The 11691-nt window shown below is 41.6% G+C and overlaps 1 protein-coding gene across 1 annotated transcript; it reads left to right on the top strand.

The window, feature by feature from the left end:
* The first annotated feature begins 1036 nt into the window (after positions 1-1036).
* On the top strand, positions 1037-11105 carry opn9 (opsin 9). The gene is made up of 7 exons (XM_034145686.1): positions 1037-1157; positions 3027-3177; positions 5124-5263; positions 6038-6176; positions 6446-6560; positions 10127-10207; positions 10656-11105. The coding sequence occupies exons 1-7, from the start codon at positions 1037-1039 to the stop codon at positions 11103-11105; spliced, it is 1197 nt and encodes a 398-aa protein (XP_034001577.1).
* Positions 11106-11691: the final 586 nt, after the last annotated feature.

Here is an 11691-nt window from a genome sequence, read left to right as displayed (position 1 = left end):
GAGCTTCTGCTCTACTGTTATTTGTGTGTATCCTGAAACAAAACTGCATAATTATCTGAATTATCTGATTTTTCCAGTATGCCAGTGTAGGCGAGATGATGCACCATCACCTGCTCCATCTGCATTCATTTACATGCATCTGTGTAACTGGGTGTTTCTCAATGTCGAGGACGCTTCCTTGGTAGGACATGTCCCTCCAAGTCAGGTCCTTCAGAAGCGAGGCAAGAATCCTTCCTAGCCTCGGAAAATGAAGAATGGTGGAATAGGCTAGCAGGTGTGCGTCATATGCGAGGCCCCGCCTTAAATGGAGCGTGATTTCCACCAAAGATTTGGAAATTGGTCCGTGCGCAAAGCATTGTGGGGATTTTAAGACCGCGGACACATGTGCAGCCTCGAAATTTCCCGCAACGAAGGACGCCGGCCTCGGTAGAATTCCAAGCATCCTGGACATTGGAACAGTCCTTCGGCGGGACTCGATGACGTAGCATCCTTGAAATAGTGGCTCTGGAGCAGCCTTCCTCGACATTGAGAAACACCCACTGTCATCACGTTGTTATTATTTATTCATTTATAATGCTCTATTGGGAGAAAAAACACCTCAGGACCAATTTTATTGTGATTGAACTCAAGTAGAGGAGAGGACAATCTGTTTTATTTGAGTTAAAATGCACTGCGGGGCCAATAAGAAAACAAAATAAAGAATATATATATATATATATAATATCTAAATCACTGTCCCTCTCTCACCATGCTGATTTAAAACGCCCATTGTTGTCTTAAAATGGATGTTTAAAATGAGGTTCTGCTCTTCTGTAATTTCTGTCTGCAGATTAGAAGCAGTTTAGAGAAATGTCTTTCTAAAACCAAACCCAGAACAGAACACTGAGGCCTGTGCTGCCTCGTCATGACAAACATTACCTCAGCATGCTGCTAATCCTTCCTGTCAGACAGTCAAAGTATTTCACATTTCCTCTCAGTGTTCCTGTGGTCACTGGCTCTCCTCTCTGCAGGCTGTAGGGGGTCGCTGAGGTGCATCATGGGAGGAAATGTCTCCCAGAGGGGCTCCTGGTTCGTCCCCTCGTCCGTCCACCCGCTGTTCGTCTCCCAGCTGTCCCCGAGGACTGACAGCCTCATCGCTGTCTTCCTCACCTTCACATGTAAGCAAGCTCTCAGTGGACACTTTTTATTTTTTTATTTTAACACTTTATTTATTGGTTTTTCACACACATAACACAATAACAGGAGAACATACAGAGTACACTTTTATCCAAAGCGACTAACATACATTCAGTACTGTGGACAATCCCCACAGGAGCAATTTGGGGTGAAGTGTCTTGCCCAGGGACACAACGACATGCTATCCCCTGATTTGAAGTCCAGCACACTATCCACTGAGCCACAGCCTCATATTAAAAATAATAACAATTACAAAACAATGATAATAACATAAAAAGACCATTACAGTAATAGCAATGAAAAAAATTAACCAAAATACACAATGACATGATAAGACAGAAACAGAAAACCCCTAAGACCAGTCCCTCCAGACGGGGCCACACTGCGCAGTAATCGTCAAAAAAGGAGAAAGAAAGATTCAACTTGCCTCAGCAAATGCATTTGTATTTTCAGAGGACACTTTTATCAGTATGACAATCTCAGGTTTGTTAGTAACCAATCATTTACATGTTATTTACGTAGCCCAAGACTTCAAAAGTGATCAGGAAATGATGAGATGAAACAGGATTATTTATGTAGACAGACTAATACATGCTTAATTTATAGTAAACCATTATGTCAGAACTAGGTCGAGGGTGTGATTAAAACAGTGGGTTTGGTTTATCTACATCTTGACTGAATTGAATAGAATCTATTAAGGGGTAAAAGTAATATTCATATTAACCACAGGGGCGGACTGGGACAACAAATCAGCCCGGGACTCTCGAACGGCCCACTTCGGTACCGCCGGCCCACCTCGGTACCGCAAGTAAATACCGCTAGTAAATTGCCAACCTCCCGAACGTCCCGAACGTCCCGATGGCCAGTCCGCCACTGAGTAACCACCATTTCGGAGCCAGGATGAAAACGAGAGTGTATGGTTCAACCATTTCAAACATTGGACATCATGATATATAGTGAATTATTTCCTGCAATTTATTTTCTTGTTATTTTATGTATATATGAATGCTGTTTGTCTTTGTTGTATGTTGTCTTTTCTGAATGTTTTGATGGCACCTTAAAGGGAGTAGCTTTACTATTCTCGTTGTACTTGTATAATGATAATAAATGCTTCTGATCTATTCTATTCTACATGCTGTAAAGAAGAACACTTGAAAGGAATGATTGAGACAATAAACCCATAGACATTAGAGAGAATGCAAATCTCGGGTGCTTTGAGCCTGAGTGTAATTTAATTATAATGGATATGAGAAGTGTTTTTCCTTCCAGCAATCAACACAAAAGACAGAATCGTAAACAAATCTTATTAAAAAAGACAGTTCAAGCCGTCTGAATCGATACATTAATTCACTAAAATAGTCTTTGCTTCTGAATCCATAACATTTGGATTTTGCACAACCCTTTGATGGAGCTACAGATGCTCTCCTCTGCTCAGTGAGATGGTCATTTGTTTTTTGTCTGGGCTTATTGGCTTTCTGTAGAGCAGCTTGAGAGATTGGCATCAGTGCACATTTGTGAATGTGTGTGATCAAGAGAGGAATACAGGTGACTTGGTGTATTGATCAACTCTGAAGCCTGTTGGTCTTACTCACGTCAAGAAACCTCCATGCACAGGGTGAGGTATGAGTAGGATTTTAAAGAGCAGATTTGAAGCCAATCCTTTTCGTCACTAAATCCTGCATTTCATTTGCACCCTTATGTCTCTTGCAATATTGAATTGGACGATTTTATTTAATTTCTTCTTTTTATGTCTTAACTATGTCTGGGACTCAAGATGTTCAATGCAAGTAGCTATTTTGCATATGAGAATAAAGCCTTTGAATCTTGAACCACTGCTACTCTTTCTCCAGGTGTCACATCAGTGGTGGGGAACGGCATGTCGTTGTTGATGTTCTGCAGGAGACGAAAGAAGCTCAGACCTCCAGAGCTCATGATCATCAACCTGGCTCTCTGCGATTTAGGCTTCAGCCTCTTGGGAGCGCCATTTTTCATCATTTCCAGGTACAGAAAAACATTGTGATCGACTCCTCAGTGGCCAGGCATAGCTCCAGATTGATGATACAATGAAAGAGGCCAGTGTGTGTGTACTGGGTTTTGATTATCTCACAAACAGATCAGCGGTTCTGTATAAAACTGCAAACAACTGGGTCCACCTGGCTGGTCTTGGGTTAGCACCTATGCTAAACCAAAATATGTGCTAATAGCTTTTTTACTCATGATGCGAAGACTGTGTAAATGCTACTGAAACATGCAGAGACTCACTGTGAAACTAAAACAGCAGTATTAAGAGCACATCCCAAACGAGGACTGTGCCACTAATACAAATAAAACCAAGACCATCTTCTGTTTATGGAAAGCCAACGGTGTCATTAAACCCCATTATTTCCACATGTTTAAAACTAAAACTCCATAAATAGATGTGCGGAAATAGTGTTGTTTAATGGCACTATCGGCCTTCTATAGTTAGACATTTGTCAGAGGCATATGAGGAGGATCCAGTATGAATCTAAAGCCCTTCAATGTGGTAATAATAATATATATTGTAAGCTTTATGTTTAGTCTCTTATGTTTGTCTGGGCTCGTATGCTTAAGCTTCGGATAGTTTCACATATCTCCATTGTGTCTCATGATTGTGCTTGTATGTTGGCGACTGTGGCTGTGAGGGGGTGCGGTCGTCTTTAAAACCAGAAGGTTGTTGGTTCGATCCCAGCCAATGCAGTCAACATGTCGATGTATCCTTGGGCAAGATACTGAACCCTGAGTTGCTCACAATGGCCAACGCTGTGTGAATGTGTGTGAAAGGTTAGCGTATTGCTCTTTACATTACATTACATTGCATTTAGCTGACGCTTTTATCCAAAGCGACTTACAATAAGTGCATTCGACCAAGAAGATACAAACTTGAAGAAAACTGAATCATATAAGTACATCAGGTTTCATAGAGCCAAAACATTTCAAGTGCTACTCAACTGGCTTTAGATAAGCCAGTCCTTTGTTAGTATATAAGTGCTTTGATAGTCATTTTATTGCTCGAAGTGGAGTCGAAAGAGATGAGTTTTTAGTCTGCGCCGGAAGATGTGTAAGCTTTCTGCTGTCCTGATGTCAATGGGGAGCTCATTCCACCATTTTGGAGCCAGGATAGCAAACCCACGTGTTTTTGCTGATGGGAACTTGGGTCCCCCTCGCAGTGCGGGTGCAGCGAGCCGTTTGGCTGATGCAGAGCGGAGTGCACGTGCTGGGGTGTATGGTTTAACCATGTCCTGGATGTAGGAAGGGCCAGAACCATTCACAGCATGGTACGCAAGTACCAGTGTCTTGAAGTGGATTCTAGCAGTTACTGGAAGCCAGTGAAGGGAGCAGAGGAGCGGTGTGGTGTGGGAACATTTAGGAAGGTTGAAGACCAGACGAGCCGCTGCATTCTGGATGAGCTGCAGTGGTCGGATGGCACATGCAGGTAGACCAGCCAGGAGGGAGTTGCAGTAGTCTAGGCGTGAGATGACAAGAGCCTGGACCAGAAGCTGCGTCGCTTTCTGGGTCAGGAGGGGACGTATCCTCCTGATGTTTTAAAGAGTGTATCTGCAGCAGCGGGTTGTAGCAGCGATGTTTGCAGTGAAGGACAGGTTGTTATCTAGGGTCACACCCAGATTCCTTGCAGTCTGAGTCGGGGAAACAACAGAGGGGCCGATGTTGATTGTTAGGTCAAGAGTGGGACAATCTTTTCCAGGAAGAAAAAGCAGTTCAGTCTTGTCAAGGTTGAGTTTGAGGTGGTGAGCAGACATCCACTGAGAAATGAATTTTATGAATGAGGTTTGAAAGGGTGAATGATGACATGTGGTATGTAAAACGCTTTGATGGGTCGTAAAGAATGGATAAAGCGCTATATAGTCCATTTACCGTTTACCATTTTAAGACTGTGAATAAATTGAGTTGATTTCTGTCTCTTTCAGCTGGAGTCATGCCTGGGTGTTTGGCGACACCGGCTGCCTCTTGTACGGCATTCAGGGTTTTCTGTTCGGCATCGGCTCGCTGCTCACCACCTGCCTCATCTCTCTGGACCGCTGCCTGAAGATCTGCTGCTTAAGATACGGCAAGTCTCAGATATTAACACTTTAGAACAACTTTAAGGTACTTGTATTTTCATTTTATACTGCTTTAAACTTCTACTCCATTAGCACACAGAATCAGAAACAGGTTTATTACCAGGTTGACACGTACGAGGAATTTGACTTGATGTCGTGGTGCATACATAAAAGTAAAACAACAATTAAAGGCACACATTGAGAACTAGAAAATAAATAAAAAATAATACAAAATATAGTAAAATATAACAGTACTTACATATAAATAGAATGGAATAAAATGGCTCTTAAACAAACCTCACTTACACAATATACTGTATACTCAAGTCATTTAGACCCTACAGGTCCGCTGCAACTCTTAATACTTTTAAATCCAGACTAAAAACGTATCTTTTTGTCGCTGCATTTGAGTGAGCTATTCATATCCACACTGCAGTATGGTTTTCATTCATGTATTCTGTATCTGTTGTGTTTCATTTATTATCCTTGCTTTTTAATGCCTGTTTTTTAAATGCCATTTTATAATGTGTTTCTGCTGTATTTATTCTTAAATGTCTTTTATTTTAATTTGTAAAGCACTTTGAATTGCCGTGTGCTGAAAGGTGCGATATAAATAAACTTGCCTTGTCTTGCCTAAAGGTCAACTAAAATCCACTAAAGCTTCAAAAAAATGAGTAAAGTGAAATGTCAAGCAGTGACGTTGAGTTGTCATTAGGCTCACTCATGACCTTTAATGGTCCAACTTAGTTCATTAAGTGGTTTCTTGCTTCTTTGCCATGCAGGTCAATGGATTGAGAGGCGCCACGTGTTACTGTCCTTAGCGCTGTTGTGGGTGTACACGAGTTTCTGGGCCGTCTTGCCTGCTTTTGGCTTTGGTAGTTATGGACCAGAGCCTTATGGGACCAGCTGCACAATAAACTGGTAATTTAAAGAGGAAATATTATGCTTATTCTCAGGTTCATATCTGTATTTTGTGCCTCTACCGTTTCCATGCTTTAATGTTCAAAAAGCTCTTTGAGCTTTCTCATACTGCCTGTGCTGCAGCACCTCTTTAAACCCTCTGTCTGAAACCAGAGTCCAGTCTGCTCTGATTGTGATTGGTTATAAGATGAGCACAGGGCAAGAAAGCCAACATTTTAGCAGACAAACATGTTAGCAATAACTGATCTAACTTGTGTTTCTGTTTCAAGGTGGAGAATAGAGACGTCTCTATATGACAGAATCTATATTTTCCTCATCATGATGTTATGCTTTGGATTTCCTGCACTCATTATCGTCGCTTCATATGTGATCATCCTGCGGAAGGTGAGGAAAATTGCCCGTGGTGCAGTGATGATGTATTTTTGCAGGCCGACCCAGAAGTTAGCATGGTGAGGGCTCTCTTCACAAAAGATTATGTATTTTTCTCGTGGGGTATTGCAGAAAATAAGCTCTGTAACAAACACTAATTTGCACTTGATACTAACCTGTTTGTTCTGCAGGATAATATCCACATTTTCAAGGTCACCTATCATGCTATTTTTAGGCAATAGCATAGGTCTCAGATATATAAAAAATATATAAAAAACATGTCTATGAAGTGTTTAGGTCAAAAAACCAAACAGATCACCCATTCTAGCCATGCCTCATATCCCTCTATTTCACTTCCTGTTACAAAAGTGCTGATTCTGGGAATGAACAGGTCTCTCTTGAGAATGAGACCCTGGGTCCTTCTCAGGTCGACTATTTTCATTTCCTCGGTCCTCGGTCCTCGGTATCACCGGAAGTTGATTTGTCTGCGCCATCTTGAGTAGCGTCCCATGGCTCTTATTTCTGCCGGAGGACCGAGGATCGAGGAGCGAGGAGCGATAATGGAGGAGCGATAACCGAGGAACCACCAGACCATCCTCCGGTGAAATCCTCAGATACTTGCCCCGCCCCCTTACTGTGTATCGCTCACTGATTGGACGATGCAGCGCATGCACTGATCTGATGCTTCTTGACATGAGAGCAGTTTCCCAGCGGAGTGAAGAAAATACATGAAACTCACGGGACTCACTCCTCAGTTTATACTGTGTTTTGTTTCAATTAATGCATCATTCAGTTACAAATATGTGATATATATGAACAACAAAGTGGTCAAAAATTATTTTATTCATTTATTGGAAACATTTTCATGATCGCTTTTTCGTTTTACATTTTCATTTATTGTCATTTCCATTCAGTCAGTCATTAAGTGCTATTTAAAATGTTAATGTGCTACATATCCACACAAACAAACAAAGTGTGCAATCCAATGAATGTTAATCTAACTGGGTTTTGATAGATAACATATCTCTTTTTCTTCTCTCAATTATTTTATTTCTATTGTGCACTCTAATCAATATTAATCCAACTATTGTTCGTTTATACATTTTAAGAATGGCGTTTATCTTTTTTGAGAATGAGTTCTTATTTTATTTAATGTATTTGGGTCTACAACAGATGATACAAATGTTTGTGTCAGTAAATGTGTACTAACAGACGCGGGGGTGTTTGTGAAAATAACGGGGACAGAGCTGCTGTCAGACGAACAGCTGTGCGGCGTCATCACAAACGGACGTCGCTTCACGTGACGCTCCGGAGGAAAGGACGTCCCATTGCTCTTAAAACTAATTTCCCTGCTTCTCGTGGTTTCCTTGCGTCTCTCCATACTTCCCTGGAGGGAGGGACTAAACGCAGGGAAACGACGCAAGTGAGGGACGCAAGGATTCCATTTAATCGACCTGAGAAGGACCCCCTGTGTCTCAATGAAATGTTCACCTGTATAAATAAAGGCAAAAAAATAAAAAAAATAATAAAGCTTTTTTTTTTTTTTTTAACTGAAAAAATATATAATAAGAGGGGGCGGAGCTTATGCCTGCTCATGCGGGACCTGGCAGATACTGTCTAAAATGCTGCGGTGATGAAATGCAAGGATTATTAGATCAAGGATTATTTCTGAAACAGTATGGAGCTCAAAGGCTTTCTCTTTTGCCGGTTATACCACAAGGTGAGTTCCTTTTTATTTCCTGCTTCTTCACACACATGCTCTCTCCAGTACAGGTTAGCTCTGAGTGTTAGCGATGCTAATGTAAACACCGACCATATTACGTCCAAAACAGTCGGGCATTGTTTCTGATAGTGCTGTGGGTCCGCCGCCGATATTACGTCATATCGGCCGCAAATATGGATCAGCTCCGTTGTAGCCCCGTTTTTAGAGATTTGGGTATGGAGGAAAAGAGAGAGGGTTTTATTTTTCTGACTGCTTGAGTTCCCTGACACACCGGGGACACATATTTATGTATAAAAGACATCAAAAAGTGTATTTTGCATGATAGGTCCCCTTTAATGCCACTTATTGATTTTTTAAGTGTCAATGAAATCCCCAGAGGGAAAACAGCTAACGTCAGCATTGCTAAGCTAAAGGTGGCTAATGTTTAGTGCTTTATATATACAGTCTATGGTTTAGTCAGTGTGATGTTTAGTCGTTTCATTTAGTCACTTGTTAGGAACGGCCTTTTCGCGCTGTAGTGGAAACGCGCCATATGTAGCTTCAAGCATTCACCATTGGGGTATTTACTAACTGATGTATTTTATCTAACCTTTAAAAAAAACATTGACTTGGACTTAAGAGCTAAAATGCTCACTTATTTCCGAGCTAAGGACTCAATTTCTTCACCTCTCTTTGCCTATGTCTTTATGTGTCTCTGCCTGGCTAAACTTTACCTATCTTCCAAACGCTTATTAAATCTGCATACTCATTAGATTGGGCTTTGACTTAATTGAGGATATATTTTTGTTGGAGCTTTTCACTCAAGCTGTGTATACAAAAGTGATGCTACCAACAAGCATGCACAGACTGTGAAACCAAATAATTTGTTAAGCTTTTCTTAATCACAGACATTATTTCATGCTTCTAACCAAAAAAGGGAACCTGGAGTGGAAACATGATAACTAATTTCTGGGTTTTAGGACTCATTCCTGCACCACTGTGTATGAAGAATGTGAACATAGGAACTCTGGCACCACCTCGTGTTAGTTTTAAGGCGGAGATATAAATATATGACCCCAACATCCTCTGGGACACAACAGGGGATTCCCAAATAAACCAAACATAAAAAGTCCATTGACCGAGACGCCCGGGGCCTTAAAAAGCTTTAAGATTAATGAGCTGTCATTTTTGTTTGTGGTAGTTTTAAGTATCTCCGCCAGCATTTTTAGAGCAAATAATACTGCTTTTGTTTCACGGTTTTGAAACCACATTGCTATATTCTTTACGATTGTATAACTATTATTCAAGTTTATCCAGGGGTTAACTACACATTTTTAGTGGTGAAACAAATTCAGATAACAGGTTTATTTTTGCTTTACACAGACCTGTAAAGAGCTGTTACAACGCAGGTCTCCAGAGGGAATATGAGCTTCATAGAGCCTCTTAGTGTTCATCATTAAAGTTGTTTTTTCATAGGACCCCTGGGGCTCTAATAGGGAGTGTGTGACCCCTAGGGGTTTCTGTAAGTAACTGCAGGGGGGGCAGCCAAATTACTGTTTCAGATTACAATACATAAAATGGAAATTGGGCATAGGAAACAACTCTCACCATACACAGCACAACATACAGTAGTTCACACACAATACACGCCAAGTATATACCCTAAAGTCTAAAAGGGCAAAGTGGATGGGTCTTTGCAAGAAGTCCATTCAAATTGTCAAATTCAAATGTTTGTTTTCTGTATGTTGCTGTATCTATGTTTGTCTTTATAGTTGTAATTTGCTCTGTCACAGTTGTTTGTGATGTGTGTTGGTATCCTGTTGAAATTGAAATTTCAAGGTTTTTTTAAATACATTTGAGTAACTGCGTCTGTTTCCAGGTTTACAGATCCAATCGCACGCTGGCATCTATACCGTCCGCCTCCGTCTCTCACAGTGGCAAAGACCTGAGACTTGCAAAGGTAAACCACTAAATATTTTTCAATATGATATATTTTCCTTTCACTTTTAATTAAAAGCTACTGTGCACTATGCTTAAATATTTCTGTTAGCAGATTGGTATATTAGAGAGTATTCTTATTTATTCTATATATTGTTATAGTGTGCAGTATATCCTCTTCTGAATATATGTATTTTCTACTGAGAATATATTGTTTTTACATTTTAAGGTTTATTTTATTTGTATTTTATTCTTTTTTTTATTATTGTACATTCACTGGGAAAATGCTGCTCTGACAAAACAATTCCTTAACTTGGGATACATAAAGTATCTACCTACCTACCTATCTACGCACTTAGGCACATCAACAAAATTACACACTTAAAAAAATACAAAATTGTTTTAATTTACCTTTTATTATTGCTGGATATTATAACATGTTCTCAAATGAATCTGTGTGTGTTTTTCAGATGGCGGCGGTGGTGTGTGCCTCCTTCCTCATAGCCTGGATGCCGTACGCCACCATTTCTCTGATCTCTGCACTCATTCCCAGTGAGGACCAGGAGTCGAGCTCTGCGAATCCCCTTAAGACCCTGGACATCCCCTCGCTGCTCAACTGGACAGCTACAGAATATTACAGACACATTTACTACAACCCTGAGAGCAGGTGGAGCGGCGTGGAGATGAATTCAGCCTCCATCGCCTCCCCGAGTGAACCCAGCAGCCCCAGGTCCGCCTTCTCTCCTTTAGTCAGCTTAATCCCCGCCATGCTTGCAAAGTCCCACACCATGCTCAACCCTCTGATCTACCACATCATGAACCGGGAGTTCAGGTACGACATGTACGCCATGATTTCGGGCCAGGGTAAGGCGGAGAAGAGGGCAGGATTGTCCACAAATTTGGAGAGACACAGCAGATAGCTGAGCAAACAAAAGAGAAGGGAGAGTAAGAGTAAGGGGAGTTCCACTCCTGGGCTGATAATACCTCAGTGGGGGGGGGGGGACGACACTGAACTTAGACGCCTTGGACACTGAGAGGCCACGTGGACACTGCAGCATCGATGGGAGGACGATGAGGAGAGACCTGAGATGCTCCACATCCAGCACTTGTGTGTTAGATAGATAGATAGAGAGAGAGAGAGAGAGAGGAGAGAGAGAGATCAGAGTAGGAGAGAGAGAGAGAGGTATGAGAGAGAGAGAGAGAGAGAGAGAGATAGTAGATAGAGAGAGAGAGAGAGAGAGCCTCTCTCATCATCTCTCGCTCTCGCTGCTAGCTGTCGCATCTCTCTCGACTCTCTCTCGCTCTCTCTCTCTCTCTGCTCCTCTCTCTCTGCTCTATCTCTCTCTCGCTTATCTCTACTGCTTCTCTCTACTCTCATTCTCCTCCCTCTCTTCTCTCTCTTCTCCTCATCTTCCCTCTCTCGCGCCTCTTCCTCCCTCTCTCCTAGAGACAGACAGAGAGACAGACAGACAGACAGACAGACAGACAGACAGACAGACAGACAGA

This window comes from Trematomus bernacchii, unplaced genomic scaffold, assembly GCF_902827165.1.
Source record: "Trematomus bernacchii unplaced genomic scaffold, fTreBer1.1, whole genome shotgun sequence".
Lineage (NCBI taxonomy): Eukaryota > Metazoa > Chordata > Actinopteri > Perciformes > Nototheniidae > Trematomus > Trematomus bernacchii.
The sequence above is the reverse complement of the archived record's forward strand: the minus strand, read 5'-3'. Positions and strand labels throughout refer to the sequence as shown.

Bases quoted from the DNA above. Each gene is read 5' to 3' on its own strand.
- opn9 (XM_034145686.1), top strand. From the start codon at position 1,037: ATGGGAGGAAATGTCTCCCAGAGGGGCTCCTGGTTCGTCCCCTCGTCC. The intron at 1,158-3,026 runs GTAAGCAAGCTC...CTCTTTCTCCAG, and splicing joins TGTCTTCCTCACCTTCACAT to GTGTCACATCAGTGGTGGGG. The intron at 6,561-10,126 runs GTGAGGAAAATT...GTCTGTTTCCAG, and splicing joins ATGTGATCATCCTGCGGAAG to GTTTACAGATCCAATCGCAC.